The sequence below is a fragment of the Rhinatrema bivittatum genome, chromosome 3, assembly GCF_901001135.1.
Source record: "Rhinatrema bivittatum chromosome 3, aRhiBiv1.1, whole genome shotgun sequence".
Classification (NCBI taxonomy): domain Eukaryota; kingdom Metazoa; phylum Chordata; class Amphibia; order Gymnophiona; family Rhinatrematidae; genus Rhinatrema; species Rhinatrema bivittatum.
This window is the reverse complement of record NC_042617.1, coordinates 201,371,121-201,393,294: the sequence shown is the minus strand read 5'-3', so window position 1 is coordinate 201,393,294 and position 22,174 is coordinate 201,371,121. Positions and strand designations below refer to the sequence as shown.

Here is a 22,174-nt window from a genome sequence, read left to right as displayed (position 1 = left end):
AGGAATCTACATTGGTTACCAGTAAATTACAGAATTCTTTACAAATCAATCACCTTAATCCATAAAACTATCCATCATCAACTTCAACTTGACCTGGAAATACCTCTTAAACTCTATTCTTCTATCAGACCAACTAGAGACATGTACAAAGGCACTCTGAATGTTCCCCCCACTAAAGCCTCACGCCTCGCTATGACCAAAGACAGAGCCTTTTCAATAGCAGGCCCATCGATCTGGAACAGTATCCCATCAAACCTCAGACTGGAGCCATGCCTTTTAACTTTCAGAAAAGGACTTAAGACCTGGCTCTTTCAACAAGCCTTCCCTGAACCAGACAATCAATAGTTGGCCTTCATTGTTACTCGGTCTGGCACTCCATTTTTCAATGAAGGAATAAATGGACTCTGAGTCATTAAGGTTAAAACACCGTCTAAGTTTTTAACTTGTACTTTCTATGGTAAAATTTCTTTTACCGGCCTATCTTCCTTCCAGCTTGTTGCAAGCTTCCAAGTTCTCTCCCCTTGTTGATTGTAATTTTTGACTTATTCCTACTTATTGTTATCTTTCGTTTACGTGGATTTGTTACTCTTGTTGTTTTTCCCTTTTGTTAATCTGTAAACCGATCCGATATGGTAATTTACTATGAAGGTCGGTATAAAAAACTGTTAAATAAATAAATAAATAAATATCACACAATTCAGCAACCAACTCCATTGCTAACACAATCGCTAACCCCAATGCATCACAATTCTCTCAAAATGCACGAAACCTGGGGGGAGTCATAGATAATCAGCTCAACTTAAAAACAATTCATCAACACCACCACCAAAGAATATTTTTACAAATTTCATGTACTCAAACTCCGACCCCTACTCTATTACAATGATTTCCGCACGGTTCTCCAAGCTCTCATCTTCTCAAAAACAGACTACTGTAACTCCCTCCTGCTAGGCCTACCCAACTCATCCATCAAACCACTCCAAATGCTACAGAACGCTGCAGCCAGAATCCTCACCAATACACGTAAAATTGACCACATCACTCCCATCCTAAGAGACCTTCACTGGCTCCCCATCTCATTCAGAATCCTTTACAAAAGTATCACCATCATTCACAAAACCCTTTACAACCATGACTTCAACTGGATGAATAATTCTCTCTTTTTTCACTCCTCTAACAGACCCAACAGATCCGCCTACAAAGGGACCATACATACACCTCTTTCCAAACTCACACACCTTGGCTCCACAAAAGATCGGGCGCTCACCATTGCAGGACCCACAATTTGGAACTCAATGCCTCCCACTGTACGATTGGAACCAAACTCACATATGTTCAAAAAACGATTAAAGACCTGGCTCTTCCAACAGGCATTCAACTAGCTCCCCAGCTTTTCTCCATGTATACCGTTTGCTCACTTTCCTAGCCACCCACCACTGCCCCACACTACTTAATACATTGATAAATGACTTGTAAATAGTTCCTTCACAGTCTGTTTTATCTGTATTATATATCAGCTTTAGTTCTAGGTTAATTTACTAATTCCTCTATCCCTTCAAACTTGCATATTACATTCACATCTCCAAATTGTTGCTCCCTGTTTTATGTAACTGATTTCTCTGTTACCCCTGTTTGATGTAAACCGGCATGTCGTCTCTGACGAATGTCGGTAAAGAAAAGCATTAAATAAATAAATAACTAAATAATTGTTGCCCATTATTATTTTAAATTGTAGTCCCTGTAAATTATTGTCCACAATTATATGAAAACGTACTCGCTTTTCTATTATTTTGACCAAAAATCTTACATTATCACTGTGCATTACAGGCTATTGCAAAGATGCTCAACAGATGGCAATTGTCCCTAGACCGGAACCGCCTTCAGGGTAACCCTAAAAACAGTTCTGGTTCAAAACTGAAAGTTTCTTTATTCTGCATCTCTGAATAGCCCCCCCCCCCCCCAAAAAAAAAAAAAAAAGATTTGCATGTTCCTTTATGTCATCTTCTTGTTTTACAGAGATCCACAAACCTTAGAACTGTGCATTAATGATACAAGAACAAAATATGAAATTGTCAGTTGCTTAACCCTCTGCATGCCAACATGAAATAGTTATGCTTCTATTTACAATGTTATCTATCATTAAGAAAAAACAAATTATATCTATAGAAATATTATTAATAGAGTCAGTTCATGTCCATACTCCTCCCATCCCATCCACACCCATTCTCCACATGCCCACAAATATGGTACAAGATATAGTAACAAGACCTCAAAAGGGATATGAAATGGATTTTTACTGCATGTAGTTTTAAGAATCTAAAAAAGGGATATTCTAAATACTCACATTATTGCATTCTCCCAAGAAATATAGTGCAAATCCATCAGCTTTCGTTGCTGCCAGAAACAAAAACATAAAATAAAATCATTGCTTCAGAATCCAAACTTTGACTTCCGTCACTACATCCATAAATGTGGAAATGCCACAGACCTTGTGTTTTCAGGACGGACTAAGCAAAAGGACGAGCAGGGCTAGATGCACTAAAGAACTTTTCCCTTTTTTATCTATGGAAAAAATGGTTAGTACATCCAGCCTCAACTCAAAGAGAAAAGAAGAAAGCGAGTTTGCATTCCAGCTAGACTTTGCACAACCTTCTAATTCTTAGAACCGTAGTATTTAATGCATTGGACAAAATTGTTACAAAAATGCACTGTAAGACCTTAGACAGGAATAAAAAAATCTCAGTAATCAAGCAAACGTTTCTGAGAGTAACTCAATTGTTTCTACAAGTAGAATATAACCTCTGGTAGAATTAGGCGCGGCACTTGAAGGAACAACTTTTGGCTTGGAAAAACTGCCATTGGACCTTTAATGCTCTCAGAATCGACAAGATTATGATCTCTAACGTTTATTCATTAAATAGTGAATGGAAAAGATCAGTAGACATGGATTTTATACTATATCTTGGATAAAAGGAACACACAAAAAGAAAACTAGGAAAACTAAAATCTTTCAGTGTTCAAGTGTTTATAAACTTAGCAACAATCCTGGTGAGAGTGCCTTGCACATTAATCACTTGTGAAAAAGTCAACTCAGCAATTGTGGAGAATCTGTATGACAATCGTATATAGGAACAGCTATGGACATATCACTCTTTGCTCACTGTGACTAGCAGAATGACAACAGTGCAAAGACACAGTTATTAATACAGTCTGCCCTCTAATACAGTATTAAACATCTGACCTCTAAGTGACCTGATTTTATGGCACTAACACCAGTCAGTTCCAAGTCTCCATAACATGCTATATATGTGAAATGCTGGTCCTGACTTGTGAACACTTAACCTCTACCCATAGAGAGAGCAATGGTCTAGTTCTGATTCTGCAGTACAGTATAATAGGAGATTTGTTCCTTTAAGCTTTGATGTCGTCAGCAGTGACATTTGCAGAGTATAAAGTTTATGAGACATACAGGGGCAGATTTTCAAAGGGGTATGCGCATAAGATTTCGGAGCGGCTTCGAAGGGAACGGGCAGCGCGCAGAGGGCTCGGCGCGCGCATAGTGCACAAATGCTCACCCCCTTGCGCGCGCCGACCCCGGATTTTAAAAGGTACGTGTGGCTACGCGCGTATCTATTGAAATACAGCGTACTCTTGCTTGGGCAGGGTTGCGCGAACAAAAATACGCCTGCGAGCTTCTATTAGGACCTGCCCCACAGTGAGAGAGGCCCACTATGTTTAAGTTTTTCTCAGCTTGTACTTTAGTAATTTATTTACTTCAATATCAAACTTGATAGTCCACATGTTTGCTGTGTCTTGTTCCCTGCTGCAGAAAGCAGTACAGAAAGTAAATTGTTACTTTGCTTCTTCGCTTAAAGCCTAATTTCTTTTTGGAAGAACCCCTTTGGAGGAATCAAGGGGACAACAGAAGAAAGAACAGCCTGCCTCACAGAAGTCTCAACTTTTATCTCATATGAAGGATCAAGAACAGAGTCATTTGTGGATTTTTGTCAGGAATGAATTCTAGCTACTAAGGCATCTGTTTTGCTATTAAAACTACTTTTGCTACTGTTTGAAAAAACTTTACAGTGAAAGCCTGTGGATTATGGATTACTGAAGGCAACCTAAATTTTGTTAAAATATTTAGCAACATGGGAACCAACAATCCTAGATGTAGACTAACTTATTCCACAGGTTGGATTCACCTGAGATGGAAGTTGCCAGGGAACTATTACTGTTCAGAAGAAATCATACACTGAGGGGTGAATTTGTCAGTCACAGAAGGAAAGAGTTTCCCAGTCTAGTAAAGGAATTAATCTTGGAATACCCTGAATCCTGCTCCACCACACCATCTGCTTGACCATATTTCAAGAAACCAAGTTACTGGTTACATTTTATGTATCCTAAGCTGGTGTTACATACAAGTTTATGCAAAGCCAGAGAAAAGGAAAAGAACAGGAGCAGGGCCATTCTGCTGTATGGCAAAGGCCGGTGTCATTATGAGACATGGCATCGGCGAGGTCCAAGCTCCTGGCGCTGGGGAAGGTTACCAGTTTCAGATACGGTAAGAGGGAGTCTGAGGGGGGCCCATGGGGTTTGGCAGAGTGTTAAGGGTAGCCCGCAGATGGTGGGAGAAAGCTGGGGGGGGGGGGGACGACAACTTTTTTGTAACGACAACAGCCAGGAAAATGAGAAATGAAATGCACAAACAAAATGACACAAAATATAAAGAAAATTAAATGAAACAAACAAAAGGGGTAACAAACCAAAAACTGAAACATGAAAATGTTTCCCATGTGATTGGGTACCCCTAAAAGAGAGTGGTGCTAAGATGTAAAAAAAAAAAAAAAAAGCCAACACTTATGTTTAGACACAATACTGGTATCAATCCAAAACCACCTAAACAAAGAATGGTTCTATATATCTTTAACTAGTACTAAAAATTGCTGGATTTCATTTATTTGTTGTGTTGCCATTCTTTTACAAAAAAGCACCCAGAATGCAAACAAAATAGTTAAGAAATGCACTATAAATAACAGTGATATAATAGGACAATATAGAAATAAAATATAAGCCACAACCACCCTACCCACTCTTGAACTCTCTCCTATACCCCCTCCCCTCTCCTCCAAAGGTTCTCACCCCCAACAAGAGGCACTCTTTAACCAAGGACTACCTGGCCTCCCACTAACTCACCAGATCCCAGCTTCCCTCAATAGTTCACCTCACCCTACCAAACTCTGGAGGGAGCCCCCACTATCTATAAACAATCTTCTTAACTAAACAGATTCCCAATAGCCATTGGCCTGTTACAGTTTTATAGAAACAAGCATGCTTTTGGTTGGCATCCAAAAGGCAGCAGATCACTTAATTGACTAAGATGATGAGGCAAATTGTTCCAAAGGAAGGGCAGTGCCCTGGAAAAAGAATGATTCATAGTAATGGCCAAACTTGCATCCCTTGAAGAGGATAACCTACAACAATGTCTCAGCCTGAAAACAAAGGGGCCGATGCAATATAATTCACGGAAAGTGGGCGCTGACTTTTCAGCACCCGCTTTCTTAACGCACGCATGGCGCCCGCAAAGGGGGCGCCATGCAATACGCAAATTAGGGGGTCGCGCTAGCTAATGCAACCCCGTGGTTACCGGCGGTCTACCGGTTATGAACACCGAAGCCGATAAACTCGGCGGCGGTTTTCATAACCTGCAGACAGCCTCTTATGTAAACTGACGCCAAGCATATCGGAGTCGGTCTTCAAAGCAGCCGGCAGAGATTTTTTTTTCTTTACTTTTAAAGAAGTACAGAAAAGCAGTTTTTCTGCTTTTCTGTACTTTTTTCCAGTGTGCTCCAGGCAGGCGTTAATAGATAAGCGAAGCACATTTACTTTTTTGTATTTAGAGTGAATGAGTAATAGCCTCATTCACATACATTTGCAAGTGATGAGCGCTAACTCATTCACGCTGCGTCGGACGCGCGTTAAATAGGCGCTAATCCCCCTATTGCATTAGGGGGTGGATTAGCGCCTATTTAACCCACGTCCGACAGCGGGTGAAATAGTGCGCTCGGCCCCACAGTTTGAGCAGGCAGATAGTTGTGAATTCTGGATCTTAAATAAGCTAGCTCAAATGCCCATATGAGTTTAAGCACAGTAAAAACCTTAAACTCAATTCTTTCCTTCACTGAGAGCCAATAAAAGCTGGCTAAACTCAGAGAACTATGTCTATGGGGCCCACTCTCGACTAGCAAAATACCTACATATCTGCATGTAACATTCCTTGAGCTATCACTGAGAAGGCCTGAGACAAATCCAAATAACCAACTAAATAAATAAAAGAGCAAGTCTGGATGATGAGCCTTAACTTACTGAAGTCTATTTAAATTGGAATACCTGATTAATTTTCCTGTAAATAAAGCCATTCTACCCACCAAACGGATTAGGGACATATGTGGAAAAAGTTTGGTTCGTTTGCCTCCACGATTCATTTCATTCATTTCAAACAAAATTTTGTTTTCATATATTTGTGCCATTCATTCATGTGTTTCCCATTAAAGTTAAAGGGGAATGCAATGCATCCTATTTTGAGCTTTTATGTTGGAATTTTCTTTCCAATCTTAATGAAACTTGCAGCTAGGCATCGGTAGCAGAGGAACAGCACTCCAAACACCAAGAGTCTCATCAATAGCCCAAGGCACCATCACAGGGGCAAAGCAGAATGAACAGTGTCAAAAACAGTCCAAACAATGCAAGTGGAAGAATTTGTAGCAGTAAAAGAAGGGTAAAGAGCAACAGCAACAGTGGTATGAAGACCCTAATGTTTCATAAGAGAAGTAAAGCAGCATCAATAACGGCATGAGCATCCCAAGTCATGCCAAGACAGTAAGGACCGGATTTTAAGAATTACGCGTGGGCGTAGATTTGTGCGCGCAATCCGGCGCACACAAATCTACGCCCGATTTTATAACATGCGCGCGCAGCTGTGCGCATGTTATAAAATCCGGGGTCAGCGCGCGCAAGGGGGTGCACACTTGTGCACCTTGCGCGCACCGAGCCCTAGGGGAGCCCCGATGGCTTTCCCCGTTCCCTCCAAGTCCGCTCCGAAATCGCACGTAACCCTTTTAAAATCCGCTCCTCAGGGAGCAAAGTAGCGCAAACAGAGACGGACCTGAATGCACCAAAGGCAGGGCAAATGGCATCATTAAAAGTGGCATGAACACCACAAAGTATGTAAAGGGGGGGGCAAAAAAGCATTGACAGTGGCAAATACAACCCAAGGCAAAGCAGCATCAACAGAAGCATGGACATCCCAAGGCTTAGAATGAAGGGTAAAGCAATGAGCACTGTGATTTCAACACAGCAAAGCATAAAATAAGGGGAAAGGCAGCAAGCATAGTGGCATGAATAAGGCATTGACAGGGTCATTCATCAAAATGTGTTATGGCATTAGGGCCCGATTTTGGGGCCAGTTTTACATGTAATTGAGACATACGAACAGCACGGTGAAGATTTGACGTGATTTTGAGTGAGGAAAGCTAGGGCGAGAGAACATTGTAGAAATGTGTGACTTTCCTCACTCAAAATCACGTCAAATCTTCACTGATGTGTACTGTGCTGTTCATATGTCTCACTTACATGTAAAACTGGCCCCAAAACCCTAGATCACCACCAAAACCTCACCTGGAGTTACTAGCTGGCCCTTCTATAGTGATATAAATAGTTGACTACTCTATGAGACTCTTATAATGAGGCTTTTTCTCTCTCTCCCCCCCCCCCCACATATTCATGCAAAATTTATAGCATTTTGATGAATCTAGGCCTGAGTTTTTTTGACGCTAGGGAGTGCCTCGCCTAACAGAACAGAGCACCCTGATAAGAAATTTGCAGCAGCACATCACTGATCATATTAGAATCAACCCATACAGTGTTATCCTCTTGGCTCTTCCAGTATGCTTGGTGCTGAATCTGCTTATTTTAAAAATTGCCCCCCATAAGATTTCAGTAACACAGGTGTCCAGTGTTTTTACAGGAGCATTCTTGAAGGGGTGGAGGGGAGCAAATCATGATTGTTGAATTTAGTTATCAAAATCTCAGGGGGAGATCTTATGGACCCCATGTCCTGAGTCTTTTAAGTATCTTGCAATGCCAAAGTACTCCACCTTAAACCAAGCCTTTACCAGATTGGTAGAAAGGTCACTGGGTCACTAACACTTATCTCTACCGCTAGAAAAAATACTCAGCAATTATGGTTTGGTTTTTTTTTTAATTTATCACTATTTCAACATTAAACAGAAACAGAACTTGTACAGAAAAACAAAGAATTCAGCATGAATACATAAACCAATAAAAAGGAATACAATAGTTTACTGAATATCCCCCATGGCTTATAGGAAATAAACAGGGAGACACAAGATTAACTGAGCAAAGAAAATAATTAAGAAAAAGGAAAAGAAAAATTAAAAAGAAAAAGAAAAAGGGAAAAAAAGGAAATAGAAAAAGCTTTTGATATACAATAACAAGCCTCGAAGTTGCTTAACTGAGATCATCAGCATGAGTATCTAGCTAACATCTCAATTGAGAAGGCTCAAAATATATACATTTCTCATTAGAGTGTTCATGATACATTTACAGGAGTAACAGAGAATATACTGTGTGTCAAAAGCCATAGCTTCATGGTACATTTCAAGAAATTTATTCCTTTGTATCTGGTGATGTCTGGGAAAATCTAGATTTTCTGACTATAAAATAAAGCATAACCATTATGAAAAAATAATCTCATGACAGAATCTCAGTCCTATTGGAGAACAAATTTAACTAGAAGAGCTCCAAACCCAGAAACCTGGGTATCTGTAGAAGACTCCAATTCAGACAAATCCATTTGTACATCTTGACCTTGACCCTCTGTAACTTCTCTGCTAAGATAATAGACTTTGCCAATAGGAGGCATAACATCAATAAGAAATTTCAAAACATCAAACAAATATTTTTTTAAAGAGATCCAAAGGTAACATTTATGCTAATACTGAAAAATGTAATACTCGCAAATTAAGAAAGCAAAGAGAATTTTCGTTTTCCAATTTTTTTAGCATTAACCAAGTCCCTTTGAATTAAGTTCCCTTGATATGGACACACTATTTAATATCTACATGCTGCCTCTATGCCACCTCTTGGCAGGACTAGGTATCATACATTGCATATACGCTGACGACATTCAGCTAATCCTACCAGTAGAGGAAACAATTGAAAAAACACTAAACTTAGCAATGTTGTACCTAGATATAATAAAACAACTATTAAGCCAAATGGAACTGGTAATTAATATTGAAAAGACAGAATTCATACACCTTGAAAGAAAAACCACTGAATTAATACAGAATCCCATCAAACTTAAAAAGGATCAGATAGTGGAACTAAACGAAAAAGCCAGAAACCTAGGTGTAATAATTGACAATGAACTCAATCTTAAGCAACACATATCAGTGAAAGTTAGGGAAGGTTATGCCAAACTTATGGTGCTTAGAAGGCTAAAACCCTATTAACCCAAGCGAACTTTAGAACCGTTCTTCAAGCACTTATATTCGCAAGCACAGACTATTGTAACACACTCTTCCTTGGATTACCATATACAACACTAAGACCACTACAAATCTTACAGAACTCTGCAGCCAGAATTCTAACTTGAAAAAGCAGAAGAGATCACATCACTCAAACACTCGCTGAATTACACTGGCTGCCAATTGAACAAAGAGTGCAATTTAAAACACTATGCACAATCCACAAACTAATCTACGAGGAAAATACTGACTAGCTAAACACTGCACTACGACTACATGTCCCCCAGAGAAATCTAAAATCAGCCAATAAAGCTCTACTAACCATTCCCTCTGTTAAGACAGCAAAACTGACGCAAGTAAGAGAGAGCGCACTATCCCTAGCCTGTCCAATATAATGGAACACACTACCACTCGAAATAAGACTAATGAAAGATCTAAAACTCTTTAAAAAAAGTTTAAACACATGGCTCTTCAAAAAAGCTTTTCACAATGAGAGTGGGGAGTAAGGAATACTAGCGGACAAGAAAGAGAACTCCGGCACACTGTTAAAAGTCAACAAATAGCAGTTATCCCTCCTTTATTATTTTTTCTCATACCTAAAGATTAATTTAAGAGTACAGTATTCTCATATATGGATATCCTATTATTCATATAAATGGAATTTCCAATCCACAATCCAAATAGCGTATATTATTTGAATCATGTAACTGAAAATTTATTGGCACCTACTAGCTAATTTATAATCCTAACCAGACTTATTTATGTGCCTATCTGTAAACCGTTGTGATGGTATACTACTAAACGATGGTATAGAAAAGTTTTTAAATAAATAAATAAATAAATAAATAAATAATATTAGAGGTGACATCGACAAAAGAGGAGACTGACTTCTCTAAAACCACCAAAGCTGACCAAACAGAATCTAAAGTCACTGTCTATGATTTTTCTATCACTGCATGGTAGATGGTTCTTACCACAACTTCATTTCTGGAAGTAAAAGATGGAAGAATACTTCCAGTGTCTTCCAGACCACTGGTTAGGGTTGAAGACCAAACCCACTGATTAACCTCAGCTTCCTGACTCGAACGGGAGCCTCCAAGATCTTGCTCTGGGGGCATAGCCCCATCTGAGGATCCCGGGAAAAGTCCTCCCACAACCTCCTCAGATGCCACCACTTTCAGCCTCAACAACTACCCACATGGTGGCAAAGAATCACCTGCTGATGTCATCCAATGGTGATCAGGAGGAACCATCATCGCTTCGAGATTCAGCAATGACTTGACATCTAGCGGGGAGTCCACTCGCTCATGGATCTCCCCACAATGGAAGTGGAGAAGCTTTGGGAGTGTGGATAAGGAACTCTAATTTTTGACTGTGAAGGGTTTTGCACATGGTATGAAACATAGTGGAACAAAAGCATGGAAATTTGAGGAACTCTCATACATCATGTCCTCTCATCAGGCTGCCATCTTGGTCTCTGCACAAGTATTTTTTTTTTTGCAATAAAAACATCTTTAATGTAACAAAGGATGCAAGTATACTGCTCCATCTATATTAGTCAAGTTTCATAGCACAAACTGACTATATATTAATGTTATCCATAGTTTGCTCAGAGCAATTAGTGAAAGAGATAAATAAATGTAAAAAAGAGTCTTATTCAAAAATAACTCTTTGCCTATTCTATATGAAAGTGCAAAAAATATTTGAATAAGGCCCCTAGAAGCATAATAAATACAGAATATAGTGTGAAGTAGTTAAAAGGATAAAAGTGTACCTTTCTGCAGATGACATTAAGATCCCTAAGGGAATAGACAACATGATTAATGGGAAGCTAAGGGGGGCTATTTACTAAACTGTGATAAAATTAGGGTTAGCTGGTGCCATTTTGGATGACTGTGCAGGAGTGCCTGGGGATCATACCGGGCTGCTTAATTGGAAGGGAGGGGGGAAGGAGGGGAGTTATTTTTGGGTAGAGGATTATAGTTTTGAACTAGGGGAAGATCAGAGGTTATTTGGCGCAGGGGGTGATTCTAAGACAGAGCTCTAGACCCCTTGAGGTCTCAGTTGGGAAGAGAGAGGAGTCCAGGGTCTAGCATATGTGTTAGCATGCAATGTTTTGTCTGAGAAAGTTCACTATAGCTCTTGTGCTGTAGTTAATTTTCACTCATCAAAATCATTAGTGCAGCTTATGCAAACTGCATTAATGTCAATTGGCTCATTAGCATGATTTTGCATTCTAATGAGCTCATTTACATTTTGGTATAAGACGGTTTGTTTAGGATGTGTTAATGCTAAAACTTAATTCACAAATTGTCTGGGTCAAAATGTGTTAGTATGCAAGTGGGAGGAGTTAATGTAAATGAGGGCCTGCTAGCAAATAACTACACATTTTTTCTGAGAGAGAGAGAGAGACCTTCTATGTAGTGTCAATGTGACATGCTATATATAATACTGTAAGAGAGGACACTTTCAACTCGGGGTGGTTTGGGGGGTTGGGGGAGGGTTTACAAACACAGGGCCGATGCAATACAGTGCGCTCAGCCAAGTGCACTGTATAACCCACTGACGGATGCAGGTTGAATAGGTGCTAATCAATCCCCTAACGCATGTGAATGAGGCTGTTAGGCATTCACTCCAATGCAAAAAAAAAAATGTGCGTCTTCGGACGCACATTTAACGATCAGCTATTGACGCCTGCCTAGAGCAGGCGTTATTAGCTGAGCGCATCTAAAACAAGTACAGAAAAGCAGAAAAAACAGTTTTCTGCACTTCCTCCTACTTAATATCGCAACGATATTAAGTAGGAGGATAACCCAAGGGCCAGATTTTCAAAACATTACGTGCGCTGGGTCTATTTTAAAAAGGCCTGGCGACGTGCGTAAAGCCCCAGGACGCATCTAAGTCAAAAGGGGTGGGAGGGGGGCGGGGTGTTCCAGGGGCAGGGCGGGGTCAGAGGCTCCCGGCACAGCAGCCATTTGCAGGCGCAACAGGGTAGGACAATTTTTTTTTTTTTTAAGAGGGGTTTAGTTTAGGGCTGGGGGGCGGGGGAATTAGGAGAAGGGAAGGTGGGGTGGGGGGGGGGGGTAGAGAAGTTCCCTCCTAGGCCGCTCCAATTTCAGAGCGGCCTGGGAGAGAACGGGGAAGCAGCGTGGCTCAGTGCGGGCTTGGTGCGTGCTAGGTGCACAATTGTGCACCCCCTTGCGTGCACAGACCCCCAATTTTATAACATGCGCGTGCCTGCGCACGCATGTTATAAAATCACGTGTCCGTGTGTGTGCGCCGGGTAGCGCCTCCTTGCTAACACGAGCCCCCTAATTTAAATATTGCATGGCGCCTTCCTTGAGGTCGCCTGGGGTGCGTTAAGAAAGCGGGTGCTGACTGTTCAGCACCCGCTTTCCACGCACGTTTATTGCATCGGCCCCACAGTCAGAGAAATTAACTGCAAATTTGATATGACTGATGAATTTCTATCATTTGAATCAACGAAAGGTACAAACAATGCAGTAGAGACTGCTTTGAAGTAATCAACTCCTCTTATTGGTACCTTTCGTTGATTCAAATGATAGAAATTCATCAGTCATATCAAATTTGCATTTAATTCCTCTGTGTGTGTAAATCCCCGGCCAACCCCCCCCCCCCCCCCCTCCCAAAGCCACCCTGAGTTGAAAGTGTCCCTCTTACAATGGTATAAATAGCATGTCACATTGACTCTAAACAGAGGTGTGTTCTCTCTTTCACTCTCTCACACTAAACTGTATGCATTAAAACAGCTCATTATTTTATCACAGGTGCTATTTCCTCTATATTTATAGCATTTTGATGAATCTTAGGGTATTGTCAGTGCTTTTCAAGCACATTTAATGCTCTTTTAATGTGCATTAAGGCCTCAATATTAATAACATGGTTTAGTAAATAGACCTATAAGAAAGCTCCTAAAGCAGTCAAAAGATTAGCAGCTAAGTTTCAATGCAAAGAAAGGTTCAGAGTCCTGCATTTCGGGGGTGCAGAAATGCAAGGGAGCAGTACACAATGGGGGATGAGATACTGCAGCAAAGAGATGGTCTGCTCATATCTGATAATCTCAAGGTAGTGAAACAGTGCAGTAAGACCATGGCCAGAGCCAGAGCCAGAGCCAGAGGAATGCCAGAGTGCACGAGGAGAGACATAATGGTGGGATGCTAGCATTATAAGGATATTCTCCTCCAACAATCAGACTAGATTCCGTCCAGTTTTATATTATTTGGATTTCATGCTTAATGTACAATGCAGTTCTATAACCCTGTCACATGGTAGGAGCACAAGATGGCGCTGGCCATCCATTGCTACTACCATGTGACAGGGGCCGACCAATGGCACCGGTAGCCCCTATGACATTGTAAGGTCAAAGGCTATCAGCGCCATTTTGAATACCGGCAGCCGACAGCATGAATGCAGTAGATGGCTCCCGGACCCCCGCTGGACCACCAGGGAGTTTTGGAAAGTCTTGGGGGGGGTCAGGAGGGTGGGGGTTTAAAGTCGCTCCTTTAGACGGCCGAATAATTCGATGAAGATTCGTTGTATTCGTGGGAATCGCAATACGTTTCGTTTCCCCACGAATACAACGAATATGGCCCTATACGTTGCGGATTGCCAATACATTGCAAACGAATGCACACCCCTAATGTGGGCTAATAAACCAATTTGGACAAGCAAGCTAAGAAACACGACCTCAAGAATAGATCATGGCAGGGAAACTTACGTTTCATTAAGTTTCTTGAAAGTATCCATGAAGTAGACATGGGTGAGGTACTAGAGAGCTGGTTGCCACATGTGTTTGACTTAAATACTAAATATGCCACCGCCCTTTGCTTCAAGTGAGCCCATCGTCTAGGCCAGAAAATGGTGGATTGGAACAAGTTGCGCCCTGTCATTGCAAAGTTTCTTAATTCAGCCCATAAAATGGACATTCTTCAAGCTTATAGGAAAATCACTCTGTTTCATATGAGGGCACTCCAATTTTATTTTTCAGGACTACTCTGTACTAGTGACGGCACAGAGGAAGGCTTTTGCTCCAGTTTGTGTGAAGCTGATATAGCATAAGATACCCTTTGTTTTGCAATCTCCTACCAAATTAAAGATTGTGTGGCAGCATGACATGCAGATCTATGAGTCTGTGGATGACGCACTTAAGTTCTTGAGCTCCGTGGATACGCTGCCCTTGGAATAAGAAAAATGTGCTACATAGCTCTTACTTGCTTTGTTTTCTGGGCCCCGCAGTCGTGTCCCCATCTCTAAGTTGTGTTCTGGTTTTGGGGCATGCTGCCTCAGGGTTGCATAGTTGTATGCTTGGATTCCATTATAACCCGCTTTAAACTGTGCCTTTATTAATGTGACTCATGGATTTCCAATGGATACCATCAGCAGAGGTGACTACTGACTGTACTTTAGATCATTGGATTTGAAGTGTCCACTCTGATGTCAGCTGGAAGAAGTGTCCTTGGAGTTGGGGCTACCTGCACCATGGACCTTGATTGCTTTAGACACTAGTGTTAGTTTGCAGAGGCAAACTATCTAAAGCTTGACTTTTTTTTTTCCTTCGTTCTTTTCTTTCATTTCTTGTGCGTTTTCTGGGGGGAGGGAATGTCACATGTATGTTACTTGCTCTGCACTCCTTAGATAAGGGGTATGGTGTCTTTTCTGATAGTTGGTAATGGGGGGAGGAGGGTGGGTGGGAAGGTGGGGAAAAATGTGGAATTGGGGGTTTTCTATTGTAGACTATACTAGGGGGATATGGGTGACAATCTGAGTTATCGGGTATGGTTTGAGGCTACTATCACCTTTTCATCTTTTGGAGTTCAGATCGTGGCTAGGAGGTCTGAGCTCTTTTGTGCTGTTTTATCTGACTGAAAATTCTCACTTTACATGTGCAACAATCTGACACCCACACATCTTAGGTTCCGGTCATGGAACGTTTCTGGGGTAGGCTCAATAGTTAAAAGATATAAACTCTTGTAATCGTTACAAAGGCATAAAGTCCATATATAGAATTGGCGGGCTTAAAATTGAACCTAGGTAAATCACGGGTTTTGTTCACTAAACATGAGCTCCAAATTTGGGTGATGGAGGATTTTCCCATCCCTAGGGTGGAGGATTCCTTATTATACTTGGGTGTACTGATTCATTGGGTTCCAGAGAAAGTGTAAGCTTTAAATTATGAGATTACATGAAAACACACATAATCAATTAAAAAAATGGTTGGACCTTCCAATCTCCTTGGCCGGGAGAGTTGCTTTATATCAGATGATGATTCTCCCTCAATGGTTATATTTAATGCAATTACTCCCTATTTATTGGACAAGGAAAGAACTTGTGGGCATAAATAAGCAAATTCGGCAGTTTCTTTGGAAAGGCTTGAAACACCGTATAGCTCTCATAAAATTGAAGCACGGTGGACTGGGACTAGCCCATATTAAGATTTATAATGTAGCTGCAACTTGCGCCATATTGGTGATTGGATAATGAATACTACTTATTATACACCACTGCCACTGGAAAAACTTTAAGAGTCAAGCCATTAGAATTGTGTTATATTTTTCATAAAACTAAACATGTGCTTCCAATACATCTTCAGACTAGTGTGCTCTTCTGATCTAGTTTGCATGCTTGGCGCTGGTTTTGCCATAAGATGGGCTTAAATCAGCAGGTTTTTCATTATTTGCCTTTTTTAGATAATAAAGATGTCAGTCCTGGCATGCAGAATAGAATATTTAAGTGCTGGCATGATAAAGGCATTCAAACTGTGGGACAAGTAGTTGACAATATCAATCATCTGCACTCCTTTCAAGCTTTACAAGAAGACTTTGATCTGGACTTAAAGCATTTTTTTGCCTACTTATAGTTAAGACATTATGTTAAGTCATTGTCTTTGCCTGCTTGGGAACTTCTTTCAGAATTTCTTGATTTAGAAAATCCAAGTCGGCATAAGATCTCCTTTTGGTACAAATTACTTTGTAAGCAAAACCCATCCTAAATTGGGTTATCCTAGTGGAGGGTTGGAATAGGGAATTGGAGACTAGGCTGAAGTCCACATAATATATGGGGTGCTTTATGAGACTACAATCTCTCTGTTAACATTACTCTCAAGGAACTTCAATTTAAGTTCCTTCATAGATTTTATATTTCATCTAAGCAGCTTATAGACTAGATGTAGCAGGTTCTGGGTGCTGTCTTAAGTGTGGGGAGGCAGATAGCACTTTGGGACACCAGTTTTGGACATGTTCTGAAATTCACAGATTTTGGATGGTGGTTAATGGCTATCTTTACAGATTGAGTTGTATTACCTTTTCCCTGGTGGTTAATATGTTTTAATGGGATAATATGAGAGGCATTACATTTTCTAATAAATATGTTAAATGGTCGTGCAGAGTGACAAATTTGTTGGCCAAGAAAGATATCCTGCAGAAATGGTTGTCCGCTGAATCACCGACTTTGACACAATTGAGAGATGTTATACATCAAATGTGTATATTAGACAAATATGTTAACAAAATTGAATGGATCAAGACAAAACGGGATTTTGTGAAATGATAGGAGCCCTGTTTGGATTCTTTACCTCCTTTTGCGAGGGGGTTTGATTGTTAATGACCTGCCTATTTGATTGTTCAGTACCGCATAATACTATTTAACCTGGTGATAATGGCACGAGAGTTGGTTATTTCAGGAGGGATGGCTCAGGATCAGAGGGTGGGCGGGGAGGGAAAGGGAGGGTTGGGAATGCTGGTGGCTCCTCCAGTATATGTTTCAAATTCTGACTTTACCTGATGGGTTAGAAGAACCTTTTTCCATCAGATCATTTTTGTTTGGCGTTGGTCTACTGGAGGAAGCATGGCATGCTTTTATAATAAAAATGTTATGTCTTGCCTGAGTCAAGACAAATGTACTAACTCAGGCTGTTGTTAATTGTTATGTGATGCCTTAATAAACAGATTTAAACAAAATCCTCCCGGCATGTGCCAGCCTTTACGTGCACGTATCTCCCAGTTTTGGCGCATCCCAGGATTTTAAAATTTACCTATAAGAACATAAATGTATAGAGTCTAAGGAAGGGGCACGACAAAGGAAATATGATAAGAGACATTTAAATATCTCAAAACTATAAATAATGCACAAGCAGCAAATCTTTTTTAGTGGAAAGGAAATTCTAGAACAGGAAGTCACAGTATGAGGGGTAGACCAATGAGTATTATCAGAAAATATTTTTTTACAGAAACACAGAAACATAGAAAATGTGACGGCAGAAAAAGACTACTTGGCCTATCTAGTCTGCCCATCCACCCAATTAATTTAGCTTTACAATTCTCATCACTCCTTCAGAGATCCTCTGGGGTAGATTTTAAAAGCCCTGCGCATGTAAATCCTGCCTGATTTACGCGCGCAGGGCACTCGCGTGCTGGCACACCTATTTTGCATAGGCCGTCGGCGCACGCAAAGCCCCGGGATGCGCATAAGTCCCGGGGCTTCGTAAAAGGGGCGGGAGGGGGCGTGTCCGGGGGCATGTCGGCAGGCCGGGGGTGTGTCTGAGGGGGTGTCCGGGGTGCATCTGGGGGCATAGCGACGGTTCGGGGGCCCGAGTCCCTGGGCACTGCGGCCTGTGCCGGGGGATGCCGAGGCGGCGCGCGCAAGTTATGCCTGCGTCAAGCAGGCGTAACTTGCACAACAAAAGTGTGGGGGGGGGATTTAGGTAGAGCTGGGGGGTGGGACAGATAGGGGAAGGGAGGGGAAGGTGGGGGGACGCAGAAGGAAAGTTCCCTCCGAGGCCGCTCCGATTTCGGAGCGGCCTCGGAGGGAATAGAGGCAGGCTGCGCGGCTCGGCGCGCGCAGGCTGTCGATTTTGCGCAGCCTTGCGTGCGCCGACCCCAGATTTTATAAGATACACGTGGCTACGCGCGTAACTTATAAAATCCAGCGTACTTTTGTTTGCGCGAACAAAATACGTGCGCGCGTACCTTTTTAAGATCTACCTCCCTGTGTTTATCCCATGCACTCTTGAATTCAGATACTTTTTTTGTCTCTATCACCTCCACCTGGAGGCTGTGGTTGCATAGAACTGCCTTTCAGAAGCAGTGGGGGAGGCAAAAATAATACTGGAAATCAAGAGAGTAAGCTCAAAGGATCCCAAGCTGTAAAGAAATGAAGGGAAAGCCAGAGGTCAACAGAGGGCTATGACATTGCACTAGGAAATAAATATATTGGGCAGATGAGATAGGTGTTGTGGTCCTTTATCCACAGTCAGAATTCATGTTGCTATTTCTAAGCACCCACTAATTTGTTAGCTTGCCAAAAATAAAAGGGTGTTAAAAACAAAAAAAATAAGGTACTTTTTTTTTTTTTTGCTATATGCTCTAGAAAAAGATACAAATAACAAATCAAGTAGGTAGTACAAAGACTTTAAAATCTGTGTAGCTAAATGATTTGCACAATTGAGATGCATACAATCTAGAAATGTGTAATGAACTTTCAATGGGAAAATACAATCATGTTCCAGTCCAAAAATTCCCTCCCTCAACAAACCAACATGCCAAAAACATACAGTATTTCCTAGTGAACTGCTCTAATATGTAAGCTGTGGCTTTGGTGCCTGTTAGGGCGTAACAGGACAGCATAAGTTGACAGGATGCACGTGTACTCTACTGGTTTTCACTGTCCAATTGATGCTCAGGCATGCTCAAGTGGCAAGCCTGACAGAATACAGAAGGCAATACCAGTGCCAGAATATGTCAACTAAGCTTTTAGGCATATATAAAAAATATATATATAGATAGGGTGAAAAGGAAGCTTCCCACTATTGCTAGGCGCTGTTACAATGGCACTAGGAGGCCCCCTCATCCAAAGAGTAAAAAACACAATCAGGCTTTCAAGATATTCAAAATATACGAGTCAATCAACTTCTTAGAGCAACTCTGTGCACATATCTTGCTCAAATATTTATCATGGACATCCTGAGAACCTGACCTGCTTTGCAGCCTCAAGAACCAGATTTCAGAACCAGTGCAGGAAGGCTAAGGAGAAGGGATTTGGAGAGAGGGGACTCTTTAAGCCTAAGCAGTGTGATATCATAAAAGCAAAGGATGTTCAGTCCCCAAAATTTTGTTTTGCTTCATTTTTTCATTTTGGTGGTGAAGGAGTTTGGATTTAAGTTCATTTAAAGCCTGATTTTAAAAAGTATTTATACACTTAAAATTGGTTTTTACATGTGTAAATGCACTTTATCCATGTAAGTGAGCTTTTGAAAATTGCTACAATATATTGCATTGAATTGTCCATAGATATTCACATATAAGTGCAATTTACACATATAAATGTCTTTTTAAAATTGCTACGGTAGTCATTTACATGTATTAACTTCTTTTAAAATTACTTCATTTGTTAGCTTGCCAAAAATAAAATGGTGTTAAAAACAAAAAAATAAGGTACTTTTTTTTTGCTATATGCTCTAGAAAATGATACAGATAACAAATCAAGTAGGTAGTACAAAGACTTTAAAATCTGTGTAGCTAAATGATTTGCACATTTGAGATGCATACAATCTAGAAATGTGTAATGAACTTTCAATGGGAAAATACAATCATGTTCCAGTCCAAAAATTCCCTCCCTCAACAAACCAACATACCAAAACCATACAGTATTTCCTAGCGAACTGCTCTAATATGCATGCTACGGCTTTGGATACATGCATAAAAAGGACAATACATATGTCATTCATCAAATAGTTTTCATATTGGAATTTTCTGTAACCGGATTTCTTTTGGCACTTTTTATAACATATTACCCATTTCTCAATTTTTTTAACATTGATATTTGTGCCTTGTTGTAAACCATTGTGGATGGTACATAACTTAACGACGGTATAGAAAATATTTTAAATAAAATAAATAAATTTATGTTGACCCTTCTGAACCCTCCCATCGAAAAAGATGCTGGGACTGGGGACCTTCTGTGAGGGTCTTGGATATTGAAAGGGGCAGGAGAGGTGCTACTCAACTCTTGCCCTGCCGGCATCACTTGAAAATGACACTAGCCAGCCCTGACACTTGTGCCATAGTGATATAACCCCTTTCATTATCCAAGACCCACATAGAAGGGAGGGTCCCTGGCCCCAGCAGCATTTCAGTCATTTTTCTTTTGTTGCATTTTGAAAACAAAATTATATTTCCTATTTCATTTCAAACAAATGCACATCTCTAATAGAAGGCCAGGTCACAGTCATGTTTCTTCTCACCTGTTTTAATGATGTCACTCAATTCATATAGTAGTAGTTTGTTATCTCCTCCTGCTTCCAGGCGATTTTCCATGTAACTGTTTAGTTCATATACCACACCTTGCATATTCGTATCCTGATACTGCTTAGCAAAAAGAGGGAAAATGTTTAAAATTAGCTTATGAATGGCATTTGTAGATATTTAGAAAGCCTGAACAAAGAAAATTTTGTTCCTTGGACTCAGTTTCTTTTTTCTGCTTACATCCGTAAATGACATCACAATCACTTATGGTTATATTAAGCTGTGATATCACACAAAACAGTTAATGTTTCAGAAAAAAACAGACTATGAAAAAGCAAACTACAAAACCTGTAATCAGAAACAGTTGGAGAGGAACAATAGGCAAACTGGGATTTTGTGAGGCCATTTTTGGAGGGGTTCAATTACAAAGTGGTAATTTTTTCTAGTTTTTGATTCAAATGCTGTGATTTAATTTTGAAAAAGGGATTTTTTTTAACATTTCTTTTCTGTTTACTGGGTTATTGTTGCCATTTAGTTTATAAAAAGGAATTTTAGAATGGAAAGTGCTACTTTGCTGTTATGAGATTTTTTTTTCTATCTTTAGGTAACTCCAACCAACTCCAATTTCCATTCCTACTATATAGACTAACCCACTAATTAGGGGGTTGAATTATACAGAATAACTTGACATTTGTTGGGAGAGAATTACAAGAGAGGAATATGTAGTAACTGATGAAAAAAAAAACAGAACTGCTTAACAAATATTTCTGTTCAGTGTTCACCACACAAGGGCCAAAAGTAAGATCAAAGAAAATGGATACAAATAGGATTGGAACTGAAGTAAACCTCCAAAAGTTTTCACAAGACTATGCTCATGAGTAACTAGATAAGCAAAATAGATAAAGAGATAAGGCTCTGATGGTATATATCAGAGGGTCTTAAGAGAAGTTTTGGCAGCTCTGCTGTCTAATCTTTTCAATGCTTTTTTAGAGTCAAGATTAGTTTTGAAGGAGTGGAGACAGCAGATATTGCTCTTCTTCACAAAAGTGGAAGTAAGGATGAGGCTGGGAATTACAGGCCGGTTAGTCTGACCTCTGTAGAATATAAATTAATGGAATTGCTGCTAAAGCAGAAGATAGTGCAATTTCTGGAATACAATGGACTACAAGATATGAGGCAGCATGGTTTTACTAGAAAAGCAAATGTTGCTTACCTGTAACAGGTGTTCTCACAGGACAGCAGGATGTTAGTCCTCACATATGGGTGATATCACAGGATGGAGCCCAATCACGGAACACTTTTGTCAAAGTTTCCAGAACTTTGACTGGCCCCTACTGGGCATGCCCAGCACGGCACTAACCCTGCAGC

The 22,174-nt window shown here is 40.5% G+C and overlaps 1 protein-coding gene across 3 annotated transcripts in view; it reads right to left on the bottom strand.

The window, feature by feature from the left end:
* PDE10A (phosphodiesterase 10A) overlaps positions 1 to 22,174 on the bottom strand; it is a 748,737-nt gene that overhangs the window by 307,419 nt on the left and 419,144 nt on the right. For all 3 annotated transcript variants that reach the window (XM_029594115.1, XM_029594117.1, XM_029594116.1), the window contains 2 exons: positions 20,806 to 20,926; positions 2,345 to 2,394 (listed from right to left, as the gene is read on the bottom strand). In XM_029594115.1, coding sequence (XP_029449975.1) covers positions 2,345 to 2,394; positions 20,806 to 20,926 — 171 coding nt within the window. The remainder of the gene's footprint in view (positions 1 to 2,344; positions 2,395 to 20,805; positions 20,927 to 22,174) is intronic.